At 36.2% G+C, this 25,465-nt stretch overlaps 2 protein-coding genes across 10 annotated transcripts in view; one reads left to right on the forward strand and one right to left on the reverse strand.

Moving 5' to 3' along the window:
• Nucleotides 1-7,966: 7,966 nt before the first annotated feature.
• On the reverse strand, nucleotides 7,967-12,376 carry Polr2I (RNA polymerase II subunit RpII15). Of its 2 annotated transcripts, XR_002682251.1 has the most exons (4): nucleotides 12,095-12,376; nucleotides 10,312-10,467; nucleotides 8,590-8,784; nucleotides 7,967-8,120 (listed from the first exon to the last, which is right to left on the reverse strand). XR_002682251.1 is itself a non-coding variant. In XM_022838564.1 (3 exons), exons 1-3 carry the CDS (start codon nucleotides 12,239-12,241, stop codon nucleotides 8,701-8,703), a joined length of 387 nt encoding a protein of 128 aa, XP_022694299.1. In that variant the 5' UTR covers nucleotides 12,242-12,376; the 3' UTR covers nucleotides 8,325-8,700. The 2 variants fall into 2 exon arrangements, 1 of the variants encoding a protein (XP_022694299.1); XM_022838564.1 differs by lacking the exon at nucleotides 7,967-8,120 and having other exon boundaries at nucleotides 8,325-8,784.
• Nucleotides 12,377-18,880: 6,504 nt separating this feature from the next.
• LOC111263465 (RYamide receptor) overlaps nucleotides 18,881-25,465 on the forward strand; it is a 154,247-nt gene continuing 147,662 nt past the window's right edge. For 7 of the 8 annotated variants that reach the window (XR_015312306.1, XR_002682249.2, XR_015312305.1 and 4 more), the window contains exons 1-2: nucleotides 18,881-19,166; nucleotides 20,802-20,896. The gene's annotated coding sequence lies outside the window, so the exon portion shown is untranslated. Of the gene's footprint in view, nucleotides 19,203-20,801; nucleotides 20,897-25,465 lie in introns of all 8 variants that reach the window. The other variant, XM_086969631.1, reaches the window with a different exon arrangement.

The following is a 25,465-nucleotide window of genomic DNA, read 5'->3' on the forward strand; positions in this document are numbered from 1 at the left end:
AAATTGAATAAAAGAAGAGAGAATAGCTAGATATTGTTATATGACCATAGCCTTACTGAATGCTCTCAGAAATTACGAGGACTTCAGTTTTCACACTACAGGATATGGGGCGTCATCCTTGACCACTTTAGCAATTTTATAAAATTCCTGATAAGAAATAACTCGGCCATCAATTCTAGAGAGCTGATTATTAAACACAAGCGAAGGAATAAAGTCATTAAAGGTTTTCGATATACGGAGTCTTTTAAAAAGTTTATGCACAGTTTATTACTTATTATTATTTACGTATAATGAACTAATAATATGTATCAAATGTATAGCTTCTCCCTTTACTTTAGATGCTCACTTTAATATAAACACTTTATTTGACGTTGTGGCGCATTTTTATTCAACTGCGGCGTTTAGATTTTCCAGTGGCACCCATTGGCCACATTTTTTAGGTATCCCAACAAAAAAGCGATACATGTCAGAGAACTCTGCGGGGCCGCTTCATCGAATTCATTTGCTCGGAAGATCCTCATAAAAGTAAGCCTTTACATCACGATTATAGTGTACAGCTACGCTGTCTTGTTTATAATAAAATTTGCTATTCCAATGCTTCCGGATATGTGGTAAAAAAAACTTCTTGCAAGTAAAATTAAGTATTTGGCACTAGTCGATGTATTATCAGAAAATAATGATCTAATTAGAATGCGTATATTTCTTGAGACACCCTGTTTAGTAATTAGTCAAATAACTATTGAAACTCGTTTATATGAGTTATCTGCCATACATGATCATTATTGTTTGTGTGAAATAGGGTTTCAATAAACTGGTATATAGTGGTATATAGCACATCCTAAGACAAAAAAATGGCAAGCGTATAATAAATTACGGTTCGCTTACCTGTACGTATCGTAATATGTAAATTCAAATAAGCAATGTTATAGAAATGAACTACAACAATCAGCGTGCCTAGTTTTATCATATCCATATCTTTTCTGTGCTGATGTAGATGATTTCCTAACTCGGTTTATTTTATATTGTGTTTGACTTATACTAACATTTAAAATGTCATGTTAAAAAGATGCAACCCCGTTTACAGCAGCCGGAAAGCTGCTTAAAACGGTTAGGATGTGAAATAACTATTCTGGGCAGCTTCTTTTATCAATATTGATATGTTAGCCATTTGTGCCGCACATGCTACGAAAATTGCGCATGTTCTTCATTGGCGAAGAGAAATGAAGGATCGTATGTTTTCAAGGAAACCGCTTCTTTAAGATAAAAAACATTCAATGTTAGTGAAAACAGTAGGTAATTGTGGCAGATTAAGTTTTTCTTAAAACAGGTTTCTTCCTCCATGTGTAATAATAGATTCAAACTTGTCAAACGGTTTTAAGTAGAAAAATTATTTATGGCCCATTTTGTAGATCGTCTCCTTCAAGCAGAACTATGGACTCCAACGGGCCTTTAAAATTTCTTGCCAAAACCTCAGAAACCCCTTAGTCAATCACTTCATCGAAATAAGCTGAAATATTAGTGAAACATCTTTTTGTTGTTGTCTTATATTTAAGGTAAGTTGAGATTTTGTTGTATCGTTGTGTTACTGCTTATACCATTATAACATAAGCTATTGCGCCACAGCTATTGTAACAAACCGAATTGTTTAAAGCAATGACGCGGAATATGAATTCATTTAAATGATATGTAACTTTGTCAGCCGAGGAATTCTAACGCTTTTGGCTTTCGTTGCTAATCAGAGGTCATACAGCGAGAACCCTTAGCTCATCTATCATTGCGATTAAGCATAGTATTTTTATATTATAGTCTTATTATTAATTTATACAACGCAAAATCATTACATCTAAAAAGAATAAGAACATAGTCGTTTCTTGTACGTAACAGTACGTAAAACCCAGGGTTAATGGAATTCTACAGATGATCCATAAATAGTTCTAACTTTATACCACTTTGTTCATTTTCGCGTCACAGGACAACAGCTTAGGTTTATTTTCGCAAAAAAAACACCCTCACACAAGTGAAATTTGATAACAGTCTGGTGCAATATCAAGTGCTCTGGTGAGATTGAGTAGGTTTATGTATTGAATGATCCGAGATTTTGCCCAAATGGAGCAGCGACCATTAGGTTTTACGTAAAAGCAAAAATAGATCGCACAAACACTCAGCGGATATTCTAGAATTTCTACGAAAACTAGAAAGCGAGAGTTCAAGTAAAAACCGCACAAAGATCCATCAAAGATGATCTACATTCTGGAAGGTCTGTGACAGTAATCACGGAGAGAGCATAGTGCACCTTATGGTCGACAAATAATTATTCATAAGCTCATGCTTTGGCTCAACGGTCACCAAGGAGTACTATCAAAAAGCTTTAACAAGACTATCTCTGTCCCACGCAAGGGACCTGAATCATGGCACAAAACATTCTGGGTGCTCTGTCGCGGTCCGTACCTCACTACTTGTACAGCATTTTTTTCTAAAAAAATTATGTGTGTGTACCCCCAAACCCTGTATTCACCGGACCGGATCCCCTATGATTTTTTACTCCCAAGGAAAGCGCTTTGACACGATAAAGGAAATAAAAAGAAAACGCTTATTGGGTTCAAAGATATCTCAACGATTCAATTTGAAGTGTCTCGAGAACTTGAGGGAAAAAGCGGTGGCATAAATATGTTGCACTCGCCAGCGCTTACTTCAACGAAGACAACTTGAATCGACGCAACTAGGTAAATATTTATTAATGCGATGCAAACGACTTTATTTTGAACAAAAGGTTATATATATATATATATATATATATATATATATATATATATATCTAAAGACGGCGTAGTCGTGTTTAATATAAAAAAATGTTCTTCTTAATTTATTTATTTATTGAAATTTCGGTCAATTTTATTGAATTGTCTGCTAATACTACCCTCGTAGGATCCAGTCAACAAGCATAAGAAGTGTTCAGAAGCTAGTTAAAAATAAAAAACATTGCCGTTACATAGCAGTGGAAGAGTGTGGACGGGTACGGCTTTTTTGAATCATTGCTCTATTCTTCTGCTCAGCTGATTTTGCTTTGATTCATAAATACATAAGAAAAAATAGAATTTTCAGTAAACCGACTGCGTAGGCTTAGAAGATTATCGGGTTAACACAATCGGGACACAACAAATCACGTGGATTGTTGCATCCTACCAGCTAACTTTTATTCGACCTTTTACTGCACTAAGACTATGTTAATTGACTGCAGGCGAAAATTTATGTCTCCTTGTATTCTCGACAAAAAAAACTAGGAAAATGTTAATGTTTAGTAGTTCAAATGATCTTGTTATTGTTTTGTTATTGTCGTTGTCTCGCAGCATGCCGCGACACTTACCTCACTCAAAGCTCGTTCATCCGTCTAAATGGTGTCATTACGTTGCTAACTTTCAATAGAGCTTTCGCTAATAACGCTAGCTGTTGTTACCAAGTTCTTATAACAGGTGTGCCGGTTATCTAATCTTTTGTGGGTAATTCAATGGCTTCATAGAACGATTCAAGTCAAGGTAAGTATTAATTTACTCAATTGTCAACCCGGGTAAGACGCTTTCGGGCTTCCGAATCGCTTAAGAAAACATTATTAATCTCAAGACTCGATCTTACGATAACTCATGTGTATCTCCTAGCTTTCATCCAACTCACATCCAGGCGTTGTGAAAAATACAGGACAATTGTATGTATTTGACTGTTTGGTTTCGAGCTGGGACTGTTGCATTATCTCAAAAACCAGCAGTAATCCTCCAGCAGTAAAGATTTTTACTCCGCCGATACCCATGAAAGATAAGAGGACACCGCTGGCATCTTATCGCTGTTATCTTTAACTGTTGGCTTGGTACTTTCGGGTTCTTCAATCTGGAATTTTACGGTGCTGAAGGATTCCTCGCTGTCGAAGATTAACGGTTAACTATTACTTGAGTGCGCGATCATATTTCGAGAATTGGTTATAATCAACACTACTGTTTTTCCGGTCTCTGGTTCTGGTGCGGCATCCGTAATCTATCACTTAAGTCATCCTAAAATTTGTTCACGCGGCAACATTTCACACAACGCAAGTGCAACCAGTAGATCCAGGCTCTGTCGGAGCACGCGTTGAAAATAATAAATTATGAAACTTAGTGTTACGGAACTAGTGCCGAAGAGATTGGTATTAGTTTGCGTAAGCTATATGCAATAAATGTATGTGAAAATGGGCTCTCTTTATACAAATTTGAACGCAATTTTCATTTTCACGTCTACTGGGACTATAGAGCTAAGAATGCGAACTTCGACAAAAGTTCACTTTTAAGGTAAACATCAGTATGTCTTATTTACACTTATTTTGATTATCATTTATTGAGATGTGAACATGTATAAACATAACAGGTCAATATGAAATATAAATTTTGCTAAAGTGGTGAATTTTGAACACACATGAATGAATATACTTATTTGAATTGATATAAAAAGACCTCCCACACAAGTCTTATTATCTGGTAAATTCCTACAGGCGTGCTTTACGACATGCGACTCAACGGGGCGATTACTTAACTCTGAACTGTTAAATTTCATCAGATTCGTTAATACCTTTTAAATCACGTATTGTACCGTATTTTCTTGCATCCAACGCCCTATCTCGGGACGTGCGCCCGTTTCACAATTGGTCCAATAAATCTCCTGTTCACAGGCAGTTCTAGCTTTGGCTGACCAGTCCAAGTTATTTTTAAAAATGTCTATGGTCTTTCATCCAGTGACACCTCCGCAATTATACGTTCACTATACAAATTCTTTTTCTGCGAAAAGGTCGCTTTAACGTTATTTATAGTTTGCTTGCCGCAAGCATGATGCACGAATTAGCATACCGATACGACTCGGCAACAAATCATGCATTCTGTGCTATACTTCCGCATCGTTTTCTTTTAATTTCGAAACTATTTATAAGAAGCCTCAAAACCCAAGAGGACGAACTAAGTACATATATTTTACTTAATTCGTCCATTTCGGTTTTCTCTTTACATATATATATATATATTACCAAACGCTTGTAAGCTAAATACGATACATTTCGACTGGTGATTATACATTATGATTGTATAGACTATTAGAAAACTATAACCAATCACCTATTTTGACCCAAAATATTGATTTGCTATAATTCTAACCGATTTCATATTGCTGATGCCGCTAATAAAGTATTTGTCCTATGTGTTTTTTTTCTTATTATATAATTGCATTTAAATAATAACACATAAATACGCAAACAATTAACTGTTTCAGATATGTCGAAGTATACCCTTTATATTACTGGTCATTGATGAGGCGTAGAAATAAGTACGTCCCGATTTGTAATTCTAATTGACATTCCGATACATCTTTAAACTGACTTTTATGTATCTTCAACTATGTTCGCTTTCTGAATTTTGCTTTCAGTATGGCTACTACCAATGCGGCCTGTAGTCTCTGTAGGCAGGACTTCTATTTATGGGTACAGAACTTTCCGAACTATTACTGTACTGTATTCGTATTGGCTGTCAGAATATTATTGAAGTCAACGAAGCATTATCCCTCACCCATGGTAGATTCCGGCTTTAGCAGTTTACACAAAGGCTTTGACATTGTGCTGGTGAGTGGTTGTTGCTGCCTACATAACGTAAGAGCAACATTGGATGCTAAGTATCGTCGACATTCGTTGAGGTTAAGCGGGCTATTAGTCTAGGTTCGCAAATTGTCCCGTTTAGTGTGTTCCCGAAGGATTTAATCAAGAAACCGTCGAGGGCCGACAGGTGACTGACGGACGTACACCTCCGAGACCAAATACATGGTAACTCACTGGACAAGTTAATAATTTCAATAGCCGAACTTGGATATGGAACAATTAAAGTTGTGGGCCATCATTTTACATTATCATTCTAATTTCTCTGCTTCTGCTACTAAAGTAAATGTTTGTCGTTTTAGATCTATTATTGGCTTATCTTATATTGGCCACAAGCGTTATGCCAGATGAAGGAATAATTCGCTGCGGTCAGGTAGTAGCAAGCTTTTTTCCTTGTCAAGAAGTCGCGGTTACAGCTACTGCTTGGGTAGTCGCGAATTTCAAATTTATGTGCTCAAATTATACGCTTCCATTGAACCTATTCGGAATTTACGAAAAACCTTAAAAAATAAGTGAAAATATTTAAAAGCGTATATTCAAGCTCGATAACGGTCGGAAAAAAGTAACAATTAAGACCACATTTTCTAGAATATTTCCACGATAGTTTAATCGAGAAAACATCCAGAGATAAAATTATATAAAACATTTTTATGTAAAGTGACAAACGATGATTTTTACGTTCTAGTTTCGATCGTCCCGTATGCTGCCTTTACAACGTACAACATGTAGATGACTGCCGTTGAGTAGTCTTAAAATCTTTCACAAAGGACATGCGCTATTTAATACATTCTTCCGTTATCTCTGGGGTGTCGTACTCGGCGCACTTATATAGAGTGTTTTTGGTAGGAAAACATTTAAAAAAAACGATTAACCTATAAGTGTCCGCTCGAAAACTGCTTCATTTGAAGGAACACGCCAATACGCCTTTCTAGGGACGTCAGAAAATTCCCTTGTTTTTGTCGGCATCATATAGAGCATAGTCACCACTTTGAAGGAATTAGCTGCAATTATGGTCTTGACCTAAACTGTCATCTGCTTCAAGGAAGCTTTTTACTTCGAGGAAACATGCTCTTATATATGTTTCCTGCGGATTTTTTCATGAGAATTTGGGCAGGTTGTGAAATCTCTAAAGAATACTTACGGGACAGTTCACTTTGGTGACAAATGCTAGCAGAACTATATGCTTTTTCTTGTGAGCTCTTGTTCCATTTGCAATAGCTGATTATAAGCTTCAGAGTAACGCGCCTCTTAATATTCAATACGGTCGATAATTCCGTCAAAGACTGTGAACATGTAATTTAGAGGCGCCCAAAATATTGAGTCTATATTTTCATGTTAGGCTTCTTCGACGGTATATTTACTGAAGTTTCAGGCACGAGTTGTCAATATCATTCAACACTGCATGTATGGGGCATGCATGCACTATATATAGCAACTTTTATAGTCTGCTTGTTTGTTTCTTTGTAAGCTCTATGATTACTCTTCTTCCTTCATAACACCGTTATCCTAGAAGTTTTGTATAAGAAATGATAAATGGGATCTTTCACGACGAATATAAAATCAAAGCCAGCAGCCGCCTGCTATAAAGAATACTCGTCAGTTGTAAGATTAAACAGAGCTAAAGCACTTTCGGTCTTTGAAGAACGCAGTTCTGCGATGAACCCATCTATAGCGAGATCATAGTGAAGCCCGGTACTCTGAACAATGCTCTTGTAGTTAGAGAAGGCTTGGACATTTCCGTATTCGCCAAGGCCTGACTAAAATGAGGCCTCTCAATAGCTTAAGCCACAAATACTATGGCAACATCATCAAAATGTTAACGAAGACTCCGACTTAGCCGACAGTTTTTTCACATGACGTTTCTCGTTTTAGCAGAGCAATTTCTCATTACGACGCTTCGCTTTGGCGACGTTTTTGTCTCATGAGTCACACAGATACATTTTGTATATTGGCCGATAATAAGACAAAAATTTATAAACATTTCCTATTCACTTCATAATAACTTCTCTATATTTCCGGCGTAAGGCAACGTTTCTTGAACGCATAAATCCACCACTAGGTCAAGTAGTAATTCTAGTATGATTGTTACTAGTGTTGTGATGGTCTATAAAAGTTAGCTGTTGTATTATCGCGACCGTGACACACGGATTGTACCTAGCTAGATGTACATCTGGTGCTAGTAGTTTATAGACATGAGAAATATGTGTAAAACTACAATAATCTTTTCAGTAGATATAAGAGAATTTAATTAAATAAAGAACAACATCACATAAAGTATACTAGTTGACAGCGTAAAAACAAACTAAGCCATATTATTCCATTTTATAATCATTTTATTTATAGATATTTTATAATCAAAGCATGAAGACCAATAATTGGAATCACACATAAAAATATTTGCTCCTCCAAAAACACTGATCGAAAAATCAATATGCTGCGTACAACACTCTAAGCCGCTTGATCCCTGTAAATCAAATTTTAAATATATTTTACCTGAGTTGATACAGCACATGCAGTGTTTTCCATTTTTTCTTGACTATATAATTAAAAAGGCACTCACTAGAGTGAATCCTATCGTTGAAGTGTACAAAAGTGGGTATCACACTTAGTTACCTTATTTGCAATCGAATACATATTCTAAACTAATAAGAAATTAATTACAAAGAAGTTAATCAGTTGAAGTTTTATATTTCTTTGCTGCTCATAAATACACTTCCCAACGATTTTATGCATTTCTGCCACCTTGAATCATTACGTGACTTTACACTCCGTCTTCATCAATTTATCAAAATAAGATAAAGATAACAATGTTACATGAGTTGCGTGACGCATGTAATAGTAATAATATTATTATGCATCGTATTTGCAGCGCTTCGGTACTTTTAATATTAATATACAATTTACGTGATCAAATTAAATCTGCTCTGAGAGACCTGAGTGGACAACGATGAAATAGTTCGACTTCCAGTATTTTGACCATATGGGCGTTGAAACGTGATGAAGATGACTGCCGAGCCGACGCGATCTGTGTAGTGAAAAACGAATTACTCAGTCCACCGGTGCGTGCAGGACTGATTACAACAAACATAGTACAAACGCATCTCGTCCTCGGCGCGACGCGATTGAGCCTACATAAACAAAAAAGTAAAATTAAAAAATAGATCGAACATATAGTTACAATTTATCTAAAGCCAATGAAATACAAATCTATAACGAATGAAGCTAACAAAAGAAAGAACAACAAAGATTAAAACCTCAACAGTAACTAGTGTTTTAACGTAAAAGCGGTAACATCGATTATATGAAAATAAGCGCTGCTAATTTCTAAATACATATTTATCTTTGGAAAAAAATCAGAGCATTTCACGCACTACCTGATTTTTGACAAGAAATCGTTAATAATTTAAGTAGGGAATTGAATTGCCTTTGGTATGATCACTTCGGCCGAGTGGGTCGAAAGTTCTGCCTTTGAATTCTATACTCACAATACCTGAGTTTGAATCTAGTTTTGATTTCGAGAGCAAAAAGTACATTTTCTTAGCAGTAAACATTCATATTTTGTTTTAACTACTATAAAAAGCTGTTACATGTGATTCCAAAAACAATAGCTATAATCTCAATTTTCTTGTGTGTAACTTGAGAAAAACATACTTACCCTACGAGTCTATATACATACCGTTCATCTATCTTTAGAAAATCTCAAAAAGAAATTGCTACGATAATTTTATATCTCTAATTATGTTGAAAGCCGAAACATGCAATCTATGGGCAAGCTGAGAATTATTACCTGTCTCTGAATGCTCACTCAATATTAGTCAAGGATTAATAGATGATCTAAATATTGTGATGCTTACTTAGTAAAGGAAATCGGTAAGAGATACACATACGTCTTGCTTACTAAATGGTGCAGCCTTAGACGACTGGGCAGTAAAGCAAAGAAATATTCCTCTCCCCAATCCTAATTACATTTTGAGTAACGTGTTATGCATAATAGAAATATTTTATTAATGTAATTTAAAAACAAAGATTCAGGATTGAGGGCTGAGAATTGTTTCGACGTTCGTTGTTTGCAAAGTGTGTAATCTCGCAATATGCTGATTCATTTGTGTTACACTATATCGAAAACATCGAACATTCACTTGATGGTTGAATGAACACTAGCTAACAATGACTAATCGTCTCGTTACGAAACTATTTATATATTCTCTAATTGATGCAGTACCCTTGGCTATAAAACGTACATAAAACTAGTGCAAAGTACATGTATATAAATTACATTTCGGCGGTACTCTTTATTGGCTTTTATTTTTGCACCAGCCGGGCCTGATCCATGTTGACTTCAACAACTTAGGCCGATTATAACTGCAATTTTAAGTACATGGATTATATGCCTTGTTCTGATAGTCCTTAGAAAAAAGAAAATTCAATGTCTAATGACCTTCTCTGGTAACTCGGTCTCTCAAATTTAGCGATTTCAAGATAAACATTAAATCATTCTAATTCTAACAGTAACCCCACTAACTGATTGTTATCGGAACAGCGTACTTCCTTGAAAACAGCAAACTCGGTTTTTTGCGCGTTCCAAGCTATTCTGTCCGTGAACTGCAAATACAGTACATAAATAAAATTGACTGTAGTTGGAAAAAAAAGTAGACCTGGAAAAAGACGGCTTCCCGATGGCCACACTTTGGACAGGGGTGGTCTTCAGTTCGTGGTAGGGTTGGGTCATGAATGACGTCGCTGACGATCTGCGTCAGTTCATCCACCTCGTGAGTAATCTTATTCACATATATACAATGATTGTCTGCAACCTGTAACAATACGTAACATAAAAACCATAAATAATAATAACCATAATTGACATTGCCATTTGTAACAAGTAGCATAACAGTAAATCCATGGTTTTTCTAATTTTAAACGGCAGACGTTTTCAAATCTTATACAAGTACTAACGTACCTAAAATACAGCTGATGATTGGCGGTCATTTGTAATAATACGTAACATAAGTATCATAGAAACAAGCTGACACTTTGGCCCCGCGAAATTCAGGCTCATGACTTTAGATAATCAGGTAATTAAGTAAAAGGAGTAAATATTAATTGTACCGAAAATTTGAAGTACCTGCATTCCTACTTAATTACTGCTTAATTATATAGTTTTTCTCGTTAACACGGAACACAGTAAATTGCTTATGATCATAGTATTTTCATATAATCTATAATAAGGTTTTCTGCTTTGAATGCATGAGGCATTTCATAACGGGATTTGTCATGACCATATAGCTTACTTTGTCGTAAGGTCTCATGGGTACAAGCTCCTTAAGCGCAAATCTAATGTTTTTAACTTTACCTAACGGCTAATCCCAAGAATATTGCTGGCTTTTTTTTAAGGTAACCTGTGCCTGCTGTATCTTGCCTGGGCATAGAGTAGAGGCAACGAATGGCAGACAAGACCAGAAATGAAAAGTTTTGTTGTAAGTGCTTTTGTAAAAGTACCAAACTACGCGCCTATGACAGGCTTCTGTTTGTACGTTAAAAATATGTCTTTTGTCCTGTCGATACGACGCTCTCATATAGGCAAACTTAATTTTTGTATTCCAATCATGTTTTCAAAACATTCCGCGCAATCCCCATTATCTATAACGACTATTCCAACTCTGTAACGCTTTATGTTAATTCTAAAAACGACTGATATTAAACATTTGCAGGATGGTACACTTTCACTTTAACTGCATCAATTGTGAAATTGAGCAGATTTAGGCGGAGCGTTGTTATAGCAATTTTCATAGGAACTTCATAGAGACAGCGTTAGACCGCCGGTCAGTTGAATCATGACACGGTCTAGATTTTTCATAGGCCGAGCAATATATTTTTCTTTTAGTACTGCTGATAGCTAGGCTTATTTTACTTCGGTTTCTTTTACGAAGCACTCTGTCTTTCTTGAGTTCAAGAAAAGACTATTTTAATTTTTTCATTAAACCGTTGAAACATGTCACGTTTCCTGTCCATGTTTTACCTACTAAAAATGCTTGTCTAACATCGCTAGATACGAATTGTATATCGCTACATCACGGAAACACAAAACGCATTCAGCTTCCAAACTGAGCACAGAAACACTATTTTGTGCCGGGATCACTTAGACGGAAACTGGTAAGTGCCGGACGAAGACTTGAAACATTTGATAAATCCTGGACGTCAGATTAATATTTATTTCTGAGTACTAGGTGTATCGTCCGTTTATTTGCTCATCACTATCTTTACTAAGTGTATTGTGAAAAGAAACAATAATTGCATCAATTATTATGATGTGCGAACCGTATGCTTTAGTACGGACAGATAGGGACTAAAGCGGTTTTATTTGAAGTCAGGTTACCTATATTTTTTGGCTACAATTGCAATACAACATAGTTGTACATAAAACACTATGTTTAAACTTACCTGTTGAAAATCGCAGTTTCTGCAAGCAAAAAGAAGCTGCCGATTTTCCTTATCTTCTTTAGGGTAAAGCATATTGTTACATTCCTGACAAAATTTAATACCGACAAACCCCGGTCCCGTCTCATCAATATGTGGCATACTATCCATGGCACTGTATTAAACTAACTGCACTATTTACAAAATCTTTCTCACAAAGTATAACTCACAGAAAGTATTCTCACAGAAAACTGTTCTCAACTTCGACGTAGGATTCGGACACACATGATGGTATTATAACACTTATTGGTTACTGACAAAGCAGACGATGGTGAACAGAAGAGCGCCAAATTTCGAACTAATCTGAAAAGCACTTATTCATTAATGACAATAAGGAAACCAAATATAGAAACTACCCGCGAAATCATTTACTTAAAATCAACAAAATGTATTCTACAATTTAATAACGTAAACGTCGTTGAAATTATCTCTGCGCCTAAATTTGAAACAAAAACTGTTTATGGTATATTTATGAATTCCGCAAAAATTAATTTGGAACACACACGTATTATTCAGGATAAGACCTATATGCTTTTAGGAAAATACTCTCTTTATTTGACTACCGGTGGAGTAGTTAGAAATTTACATCATTGAGGGACATGCCGTAGGGACACTTGAACAGTTCGTCGAGTCAAAGTCAGTTAATTCAAACACGTAGAAGAAATCTTAGTATCCGAATGGAGACAGTTTGATTCTTGTGAAAGTATATATTTATTAACAGGTTACATTTATACGATAATAGATGCGACTTTTAAAATGGTAACTATAAAAATTATATTTAGCTGAATCAACCAATTGTAATTTAACACACTGGCTGAATCAGAGGAAAAAATGGCTTAAATTATATCATTTAGATAATCATACGATAAAGTTATTTACTCTAAGAAATAGTGCAAGGCTTATGATTGGAAAATGCTAGATCTAATTTTGAAACCCTAAATGTCGAAATCGGTCAGTGGTTGTATCCAAATGGTCATTAACAAGTGCGGGTATAAAGACTTTAGTTCCGTTAGTGGTTCGAATCTCGCAATTGACATATACTACATATACTGACCATGTTTCCAAATAAAGAAGTTATATTCACGATCACGGAACTCTAATATAGTGAATGATTTAATGCACAGTGTTTATAAATAAACATTTGCTAAAACTATTGAGGTGAGAAAAAACTCATGGCAATGTCAGTACATATTTCTAGCCATGTAAAATAGGCACGTCCACATTTTTATATACTACTTTTCTTTATTATAGGCATTAAGTAATTAACATCGCTTGTAACTTAACAGGCTGCCACATTGCCACTGGAGACAGCTGGCTAGGAGTGGTCCCTCGCGCCTTGTTTCACCGAACGCATTTACGACCACTTTTCTGTCACAGCACTAGAACTGTTCCCGATAGAGACCCTGAGTCGCCATCTTCTAATAAATTACTCGCTGGTCTTGTTTTTTACTGTCATGATCGTTCTCCACCTTTTCCACTTTTTTGCATGGTAAAAGATATCAGTTTTATGACTTTATGCTTTTTATTTATTTTTATTTATGGAATTTATTTAATTTATGGAATGGTTTTGAAATAACGTCGGTTAATGTAAAGACGCCATTTCGGGCACCCTAACATCTTTAGCGCGTTCCGCGATTACATTGCAAACATATTTCGTAGAAGCTAATTATATAACGACATGGAGATCTTTTTACGAGAAACACTACAAATTGTTCGATTCTAAACACTGTTTTCCCTATAATGGCACCCATAGGAAACAAAAAGGAAAGGGCATGAAAAAAGAGCAAGAGCATTAGTTTTTACTAAATAACCTGTAATGAGCAGTTGTCCATTGTGTTGTGTTCTTGTATTGTGTCTGAATAATCTGTCATCGATTTCTATAAATTTTTTTGTTTTGATGGAAGATGGAACTTTGAGTCAGCTGAAGGACAATTAAGCTGTTGCATACATCTGTCGGACTTTATCATAATGCTGTTTGATTGATTGATTGATGCAATAAAGCAATTGAAGAATGTTTTTTTTTGTTTTTATCGAATTGATCTACCATGGCTAGCTGTGTATTACTTATCAAGGTTCGCATGAGCATTCCAGCCGTTTTTTGTTGTATGGATGGAGACTGGCGCAACACCAAAGCATTTATTTTAGAGCCCTGCGTGGATTTGTTTTTGCACATTTGTTTTTTATACAAAGTAAACATTTGTGATTTATTAAAAAATTACGTGGGGTCTAGCATCACCCCATCTCGGTTCACTAAGTTTTTGGAGTACGAAAATAAGTTATATGTTTTATGTAAACTTAAATGTAGGTTTTGGGAGTTTACTTCTACATACGCATACGCGAGATTTTAAAAACAAGCCCTTAGGTACTGCATTATACTAAGTTAAGAGATGCATCATGGACTGGACTTTCCATTCGTTCGTTCATTTTTATTAACACCCTGTTTGGTTTCAATCTACGGTACGCAGGTCGAAACCAGCCTATATATTTTCTTGACCTATATATAAAGCTCAGAAATATAAATGTAATGTATATTTTACACGACGGTACCATTTAGCTCAATAACAATAATAAAATTAGTTCTAGTAGAACTTGTTGTAATTGTTGAAAAATCTTTATCCTAAAATATAAAGATAATTCTCTCCTTTAAGGCTTTTTGCATGCTCATTTTTTCTTTCTTTTTTCATAGTTTTGACAGCCTCATTACGCTTTATTAAACCCTTCTGAATTAAGTTTCAGGTAAAGCCTTCTCACTAAAAGTGACATTTTAGGCTCACAAACAACACCCACATCTGTTGGATGTTTTATACGTCTCATATGATACTACTACTTCGTATAAAAACAATACGATCCCTTAGAGGATCCATATGTCTAATGTTACTGTAATGTAATTCGCGTCCGATGTTATTTGCTTAAGTTTTCAGGGTTTTTTTGGTTCTACATTTCTGACACAACGTTAGAGAAATAGATAAAAATTATTTTGGCAGGACTTGTTATGACCAGGTTGCGTGGGTGCACTTTTAAATCTTTACCAAGCCCGGGATACACTTACTGTTACTTCGTTCACATACATTTGCGTGGTTAGTATCGAAATGATGGTCCCACTGTTAAGGCCATCTTTTGGTGAGCTTTGTTACCTTTTAATTATCACCAGTTTTGTAATACCTGTCACCAGTAAAACACCAGTCTTTAAAAATGAACGAAAAGTGATTGTTTTTAGACACAGTTATTAGTAAATGAAAATAAATTCCCTTTCCCCCTTAGTTGCAATGCTTGACTCATTTGCAGAAGGCCAGATTTAGATTTCTTAGCTTATCGAGATGAGAATTAGAAAATGGGTACCTCAAGACTCCACCACACTGAGAAATTTGTCAACGTCCAATACGATCCGTACACTTTGATTTGATTTACACCAATTCGAACTTCAAATATGTTGACCCTACCACACCAGAAGCGTATCTGGTTGGACCAATTATACGTACAATGTAGAGGCTCAAATAATAGTTTCCTCAAAGAAAGATGTCACATTTACAGTTGCTGCTCATTTACTATGAAGTAAAAAGAAGGAAACTACATCCTTTAGCCCTTCATTTATTACCGATGGACGGATAGTTATGCATAAGTGCTACACATCTACGTGTGAATGTGAACAAGTGCTGTTTGTGGACGACAAGCATTGGTTGCAACGCAGAGAAGTTGCAGATTGAAGTACACTGCCTTAAAAGTAAGACACGCTAACCAGTCTTTACTTAAATTAGACATTCTGTTTCCGAAGCAATAGCAAGTTCTTTTCATTAGAGTTGCTACACAAAAGAAAAATCTATCCAACTATTGACAGCTAGTAGAATTAAGTTTTGTAATGGCCTAGCAAAATCATTACGTGGGTCTTATTTACCAAAATGTTGGAGTTAGTCGATTTCGGCATGGGTTGTTTAAAACGAATTAAGCAGGCCTTTTTAAAAAAAAGAAAGTTGTTTTTATGATGGCTAACTGCTATATGCCTACTAACTAAACTAGTAACATTGACTTTTTTGCTTTAAATCACTACCTGTGTTTTATTCACTCTTCAATTATTGCGCTTTAACATTAACTGACCTTTAGTTAACCATTGAAACCTGATGGGAACATGTAGAAGTTACGTCGTTTAAGCAACAACACTACTATGCTGCACGCATAGACCTATTATTACTTAGCTCAGAACAATGTAATAAACAATTGCATATGGAGCGCTTCCAACAAAACGCTCTAAGCTCACATTGGCTAAAATGAAGAAATTTGACCTTTTTACATAGATCTAGTCTTCATTGTGCTAGCATTATTACCGATATAAACTGCAATGTTAGGCTGGCTTTGGCATTTCTAAGTCTTCTGTAAAGGTTTTGCGGTAGCAGTGTATTTTAAAATGTATTTAGGCCTTTTTGACACACACAGAGAGTTCCAGACTTGCTTACGTCTGCTGCTTTTTTAGTCAACACTTATGTTGGAAATTTCCGAGATACATTATCATATTACCAAAATGTATTAGGAAGATTTAGGAAATCTATATAACTTAGAACCGAAATAATATGTGTTATTTTGAATAGTCTTTAGCGGCCTTGTTTTTAGCCCACAGGTGAATGATTTCAAATATCTGCATAACTGTAAATTGCCAGGAATGGACGAAATTTAACACGAGTATCTATGGCAGGACAAAGGTACCGTATTCAATGGCACTTTTTAACATATGTTTTCCATCTAGAGGCGTTGATAAGATCCGAAGTGGAAATGTTCTTTTAGCATCCCAATTACTTAACAAACTATATATGTTAAGCCGCTTGCCAAATGGAACTAAAGCACAATGAAGAACTACATTTTGAAACACATTTAACGAAACGCCACGCGAAGGCGCGCTTCGTGTAGTTCGTTTCAATACGGATGAATTCCGTTAACCGTTCCGTAACCGTCATCGTGTTCGATAAACCTCAGCACTGAGCTCTTGCCTGAAAACACAAATGAACTGAAAATAGTTGGATTAGTAAATTGCTTCCTACAGAAAAATCATAATAGACAGTCAAATGTGCACAAAGACATTGTGGCGATCTATTAAATCATTGTTTGGACAGTCACTGCTTTAGACGGTATCAAAACCAATCAAATGAATCCTAGACAAAAACAAATATTACTAGCAATTTATCATCGGACTAAAACGAATGTTTCTACCTTTTTTTTTTTTTTTTTTTTTTCTGTAGGATCAACGAGAAAAATCATGATAACAAAACCAAAGTAGTGTAGCGGGACATACAGTTATTTATTTGTATCTTAATATTTGCGATAATTTGTTTTTTTTTTAATTCGCAATAATAGTCTCTTCCGTACATTCCAGCTATTAAATTTAAATTTGAAAAATCCAGTCCAATTTTTTACAGACGCATCTTGTCAACGGATTTTCATCAAATCAAAATCTGAATAACGCATGCAAAAAAGCGACAAAGGCAGCCAACGTGTGTTTTTTTATATATATGAATATATTTACGTAGTCTGTTTCTCACATGTCGCGCTTAATGCGACATAGGTAAGCAATGCTTTTCGGTATTCGTGACATTGCATTCGGAGGGACACACAATAACGACGAGCTCAATATTAAACATCAGTCAAGGATATACTACGGAGCCGTGATGAGTGGACTTGCGTCTTTGTTTTTCTAATACATTTAAACTTCACGATCCCATGTGATTTGAGGCGAAAAAATTTCAACTTGGGCTTTATCAAACCTGAAATTAGTATCAGATTTGAAATGCTGCTAAGTAAATTTAACTATCCCATTATAGTATTATTTCAATATATTGGTCACCGCTCTACAAAATAGCTATTACACTATATAAAATAAGTGCATTTATTTGCAAGCCTTGAAACATCTCGGAAGCAACAACTTCATATGCGGTTTTTCTAACCAACCGAGAAGTTCGAGAAAATTACTGCACGAGAGAAAGAGATCAGCAAATCTATCGCCGATGACTAGGCCTTATATGCAGTCTAGTCATTTAGTTGCTTAACGAAATTCAGCTATCCAGTATTCATTGGAGATGTATGCACATCTATAGCATAAAGATTCAATGTGGACAGGTGCACTGCAGCTGCCAATAAATTGAAACTTCGCTGTATAGCCAAATTTATACCGCTATAACATATGCTATCTAAAACTGGTCTCTTTGGCAAGGAATCATGGTAACCTCCTGACCTGATGACTAGATAGAATAAGACCAGCCAAACTATTAGACCGATAGATGGATAGATAAATTGCTTCAGATCATAACCCATCAAATCTAGATAGGTTTCCTTGGTTTTACGTCTGGAACTGTGTTATTGAATCAGAAGGCACATAAACAGAAAATTAAGAATTTACCGAACTAGTAGCAACACTAGTGATGTTACTGTATCTGTAAAACGTAGCAGACGTTGATTTTATTGGAGGAGACAACAATTGTTGTTGTGCTTCCTTTTTCGCCTATTCGGACAGACTGAAAACGTTCTGTATACGAATATTTTAACTGGGGAAAGGAAAACAACTGCTGATGCTTTATAACTTTGTATAGTAGCCTGTAGCTTGTTATCGGTTGCTATGCTAGATTTTAATATGTGGTTAGATTCGTTTAACAGTGAAGTATCGTTTGGCTATTACATTATATTAATCGACCGTGGCCTGTCTGTTTAATTTTAACTTGCCAAATGACGATTAGTCTGTGGGCTGTTCTATGGATGGATGGATGGATGGATGAGACTAGATGACACATAACTCCTTTATCGAGCAACAATGGTTTTCTTTCGTCTCTCGTTCATTGCTTCGATGAACCGTCGTGTAGGCTTTACCCATCAAGGAATCTACATGTCTGAACAAGTTTTCTATCACACATTTATCCACGCCTACTTAAAGCACATGTGACAAACGAATAATAGAGAGAAATATATAACATGCTGCGCATCGAAAGCAGATGATCGTGCTAGCCTCACTCGGTGGCCGTCGTTTAGCACGTAACGTAATAGTTGTGAGCGATCTCAGCAAGTTAGTTGAATGCTTTTAGAGTTGGCAGGAGTTATTGTAAATATTTTCTTCTCTGCGATTGTTTCGTTGAATGTAGTTGTTTTAATTTACAAGCCTATGAGCTAGTAAACTTTTCTCAATGGCTAGCTAATAAGGTGGCGGTTTGACTTCTTCGCTGTATGAAATTGAGTTCTGTAAACATTTGCGAGCTTTTTAGCTATTAGGTTTCTATTTGCTATGCATATAAAGACTGTAAAAGCGATGATTTTTTTTGTCTGTAGGCTGTGTTAGTGGTTTGCGAGTATCGAATGCCAAACACATTACTCAACGCTATGCTGTGGCCTTACAACGAACGAGGTGTGATCGTATTATTATGTACTAGGTCTTTTCCTTGAATTCAATCAAGTAGCGTGACCCTTTATGATTTCTTCTATTAGTATTATTATTATTAGTGGTTTAATTTTTTGTCCAACACTCAAGAAAGCGTGCATTGATACGTCCTGCTTTGTTAAAGTCCATTGAGCCAACGACTGTTCACCGAATAGAAAATGTGGGACATTTTTGAAAACTTCAAATACCTAACGGTGTTCATATTGGCAATATAGCACAAATGGTTTGAGGACTATCGTTTGAAACCTAGGTAACAGTTAAGACGGACGTAGCATAAAAAAGTAACCAAGGGTAAACACGAAGCCACGTCAATATACACTTCTTTCTTTTTGGTTCAACGCGGGTTAGATTCAAGGGAATTATTATCCAACTACCCTTATCATGGCTAATCAATGCATGTCAAAATATTACACTTTTGTACATGTTTCCTTTGATAAAAAAAAAATATTCATTCATTCAACAAGTATGCAACATCTTAGATATTTGCAAAGGTTTTGAAAATTTTCGAAGTATTTAATATTTGATTGAGAGCTCAACGGAACCACAACAGCATTATCGTATCCTATAATAAATAAAGAAACAAACATATCATTTTCATGTGATTTTATCTGAATAATAATTAAGAAACGCATTACATTTTTTAAACCTCACCATTCAAGAAATAAATGCAAGCAATCGATTCTCGAGCCACTGTGCCTAGAAAATGAACTCAGATAGATAGTGATGCTGAAATGACCCTCATTGATAACAAGTTATTAATGCTATAGAGAACAATCCAGTTACCGGAAAACGACGATTTTAATCTAAGCTTTATCGCCAATATTACTTAATTGCACACCTAATCGAAAAATATTATAAGTAATTACTGGATTATTAAACTGCAACAGGACATGGATGCTAGCAGGCTATAGAAAAAAAGGAAAAGATGCAAAAACGATATCTATAAGTCAAGTATGTAAATTAATAAATAATCGTTACTTTTGACACAATAGAAAAAAACAATAGGAAAATATTGAATAAATATGTAATAAATTGGAAAAATAAAAAGGTAGACTTACAGGGTAATTTATTTAACGTCGGAATTTTTTAATGGCCGCATAGGGTATCATGTATGCGTCGGAATTTGTTCCCAAAACCTCAGGTACACCTCATATGTCTATGAAATACTGTGTGGCGGTGTCTTTTTTTTGCACATTTTTGCACTCAAAAAAACATTTGCACTCACTCGACGTCATTTTTTTTATTCCTTTGATTCTTTTTTGACAGGAAAATGCATATCATCGATGCAAAGATAAACCACAGGAACGACTACTGATCTGTTCGCAATCCAGAGGATATGTTTATGAAGGATGGTAAAACAGGTATTTTCAGTTACGTCCATGCTCTGTGTATCGTGTACCGTAAGAAAATCTCAAAGCACCGTATTTTTTCCTAAAAGTAAAATCATCAAGCAAGAAGTTTATCTATGTGGTCAAACAAACTGTTTAAGACCGTACCTCAAAAAAGTGCTTGAAGGAAGGCCTTCCAATAAATTAGTGCACTGGTTTGTAGGAGCGCAGGAAATATTAGAAACTTGGGAATCTAAGTATGCTTTAGGATACCTGCATATTTTATTAAATCTGAACATTTTGAATTACTCTTTATGGAGAATTACCAAATGAGAGTACAACAAATCGCAGCGTGACAATGTTTACTAGCTTGTCTGTACTATCAGGAAAGCGTGCGCACCGCTGTAAGAAACGAGACTGATAGATCTAGGCCTGACATTTAAGCTGAATCGAGGTAAACGGAGGTCACATCAAATGAACCTATTCGTCAGGACTGACATGTAAAGCCGATGCTAAATGAGATTCCAACTATGAGTAATATTGTGCTGCAATTTGTGCACTTTAACGTCGTTGCTGGTAGGTCGAAAAGGTATATAAATATAGTCATTGTAAAGACGATCTTGTAAACTAGAATAGCGGTTTCCTCAAAGACGTGCGTGTGTAGTGGACGCAATAATTCAAACAGAAAATAATTTGAATGTTAAGGAAACAATTTATCATCAGTGAGTAACTGATCGGTGTAAACAGTTGTGTTAATGGAATAAAAATCGTAAGAAACGAAACTGCAGACTTCGCCCCGTCACTGTTTTATTTTTGATAAACAAATCTTCAATACAGTCGACCCAGTTTTATACGTAAATTAATAACATAAGTTGTAATATAATAAAAGATAAAATTCCAGGATAAAACTCTGGCATTCTTTCCGAGATAGGTTTAACCCCCTTAAGGGCTCGATGCTGGTCGGAGGATGAATATACTGAACTTCCGAGTGCAGGAACACTTCGTTTCGTGCTAAGAGCTAGCTGTCTAAAACAATGCTTAACAGCAGTAGCGCAGGTAAAACTTGAAACATTTATTTTATTATGAACTTCTTCACCCTTTTTCGTTGTTTACATGTATACCTTTAAAGTATAGGACAGGTCGAAAACCAAGCTCATCGTTCGTTCGTACAGGCAGCATTTTGTAGTTATGAAATTAGCGGAAAGGATAACCCTATGAAAAGAGATATAAGATTGAATCTAACCGTTTCGTTTCCCCTTCGAAAGTTGTTGTTTGGCGTTAAGGTCAGCTCGTTTCCAATTAGTGAGCATAACTTAGCGACTACTGGAAAAGTCAAAAATTGATCTAAAAACAAATACAAAATAGAATGATCATGAGCAAAATTATGAAACATTGTGGAGTAAATTACACATAATTGAGACTGCATAGAAATTCTTGAACGAGTAAATAACGTTGAAGGCAATGAATGTATCCGGTACTTAGCTGCTCGGTTGGTATAGAGAAGGCCCGCAGAGATGCCGCGCACATAGAGTTGTGACAACTAAACACCAAAGGCACTTTAGCTATGTAATGGAGTCTGAAGAGAAGTAAAAGAAAATCTCTTGCATAGAAAATATCTGAAGGGGCAAAGAAAGAATAAAGAAACGATAAACGGCTGCTCGGGGTAGAGCCCAAGAAGGATCTCGCAGAAGCACAGAAGACCTCATTAATAAAGGCACACTACAGTAATACCAATGTATTTTTTATATCTTCACTCGACAGAGAGCTAAAAAACCTTTCGTTAGGTTGCGATTGGAATATCTAATGTGTGTTACAACCTTAACACAGGATACATTTGTGAACTCTCTTGCATCCTTTAGAAATATAGAAAGGCGCGCGTGTTTTCTCTAGCAATAATGTGTCAATATATCTGTGTTGAATTATCGTAAACTGGTTATTAAATTACTTATGTTGAATTCTACAAATATTGTGACGGACGCTATGGATGAGACCTGCAAAAATATCGTTGCAGATGACTTACAGAAATTCGTAGAATATCGATGCATAGAATGCAGATCAGTTCACTTTATATATATATAACTGTTCATGCTTATTGAAAACCTAACATAATACACTTGCTACACTTTGTGTGCACCGCCCGAAAGGTCTCGACGTGCAGTTTAGCACCACAAATAATTTCGTTTTTATTCAAAAGTTGTCATCCCAAGGAGTTAAACTGGGCTAGCTAGTTGTTTTTGTTGTAGGGGGAAATCGGGAAGACATGGCAGGTGAGAGTGATACGTCGTTCAATGTAAACGCTAGAAGTAGCAATTAACCGTCTTGCTGTTGTAGTCCGACGGCGGTGTAGGCATTAGCAGTACCGTGGATAAAATTGATCCTACGCTACATTAGCAAATTTACATTTATTCTTGGCGTAGCTAGTTACAACGCCTGGCTAAGTGTCACGGCTTTGCATAAGTGAAGCCGTACAGTTACGATAATTGAGACATACAGCGGCTAGGCCATGAGCAACAAGAACGCCGGCCACTAAACGTTCAAACTGCAGCGCGGGCAAAAAGTAACTAACAGAAATGAAATAATTATTTGGTTTTACGTAGTATTGATATGGTTATTCTCCAGCATGGTAACTCTGTTAAAGGAATCCACTGATTGACTGAGCGCCCATATTTCCCTAGTCTCCACCTGGTAGCACAATTGCAAGTCTGAAGGGAAATCAAAAGATGATTCTTGAAGAATACTTATTCTGGAAAACAGCTGAATGTCAGATAAAAATCGCAGAGTTTGTTTTCCGTTCGAAAAGCCAATTTCTGATCGATACAAATCCTAAAATTCTCTTCCAAGGTAAACTTTCATGACGGTAAAGATTAGTAAGGGCGTTTTTAAAATGATGAGGATACTCGTCGTTTAGAATGGCATTGTATTATTGTCATACTATCAGGATTTAAAAAATAAGGTTAGTAAAAAACTTATTTAGCAGCGTTAGCTCTAGATGTTTGCCTCAAGAAGACTTTGTTTAGCGATGCCGTCTATTTAGATTAGTGGAGTTAGCTTGATGTTTTCCTGTAGTTTTAAGTAATTTCCGAGGCTTCCAAAAGCTAGTCATACAATATTCAATAGCACGACATTTAAGGCTTTTAATGCATATATTTTTTAAATTTTGATGAACCCATATGCAAACCTGATCGGGAAACCCTATACTCTTGGACAAAACAGTTCTCACACAACGCTGGAAAATTATGCAAGAATAATGCAAAATCAGATCCTCGCATTTCTTCGTACCATTTGAATGTCCTTTAGATTTCTACCTGCTTGCGACTGCGCTGCTTGGATGCAATACAGATAACTTAGATGACCACGTTGCTTGGCAGCGGACATCTCTTTGAGTGAAAGCATAAACAATCTGCGCTATAAAATCAAACGCAGAAAAGAGAAAAAAAGGCAACAATTTGTTAGAGAGATGGGAGGCGACCCTTGGAAAAGGAGCAGCACGATACGGAAGGAGATTGGTTTTCAGGATAGTACTAAATTGCTCCGGGACGGGGTTGTAGAGGCGAGTGCGATCATAGTCTTTAGAGAAAACAGCGAGGCCGAATAGGATACCACCGGTGACTCTAAAGCACTTACTGATCAACCACCCTAAAACTTGTTGATAAATACCCACTCAACTGATGCAAGAGGATTGTTTTTGTGAAAGACTCGTATTTGCCTGGCACGTTTGTTAAATTTATACAGGTCATTTTGTCCCCCCAGTATGGTGAATACAAATATATTTAAAGCCCTTATCATGAAAATGATGACTATCATCGTGGAGGGCAAGCGAGAGCTTGTCAAAACCAATTTGATTTTAGGAGGGACATATCGATCCTTTTAGACGTAACACTGGTCCCGAGATATACTTAAGAGAAATGGAAAGACTAGAGATCGCTGCTTGCCTGTCATCCTAAACATACGAAATACTGTCAACTCGATGAACTTGAACGTGGCTTTGGACGCACTGAAGGCAAAGGGGATATCTCTGTGTCATCAACTTATTATTGCGAGCCAAGTAGCCGTAAGATTCGACCATGGATTGGCATTGCATAGGACATTGTGCTCAGACTACTTATGCAAGAAAGTGGTTGCGTGACTTCAAAGCCAAGCGCGCCCATCTCACAATTTTTTACACTCATGTGTAAAAAAAAAGCCAGGATTTGTGAGGCACTCCGGGCCGAAGATCAGCACCTATTAATTATCTAAAAAAATTACCCATGTCGGAATGAGTAAGCACCGTATCCTATTCAGACGTTGTAACATTGCTAATTGCTGCCACTAAACACAGCGGTGGGCAGTATGCCAAGGTGGACCAACAGATACCACCTACATTTAGCACTCGGGAAGACAGTAACCATAGTATATACTGCATGGAAGAAGTGCGAAAGCTCTAACGTCGACCCGGTCTAATTAGAGAAGGCCGTTGAGTTTATGGGAATCAGCCATGATCGGATCTTTTATGTGGAGCAATCTCTTAAGATGACGAACCAACACGCCTAGAGCTCCAGAAAGTCCGGGGAACGGACAAAAGAATGAGAAAGTTACCTGCTGTCGTAAATTTTATAGTTCACC

This window comes from Varroa jacobsoni, unplaced genomic scaffold, assembly GCF_002532875.2.
Source record: "Varroa jacobsoni isolate VJ856 unplaced genomic scaffold, vjacob_1.0 scaffold_767, whole genome shotgun sequence".
Lineage (NCBI taxonomy): Eukaryota > Metazoa > Arthropoda > Arachnida > Mesostigmata > Varroidae > Varroa > Varroa jacobsoni.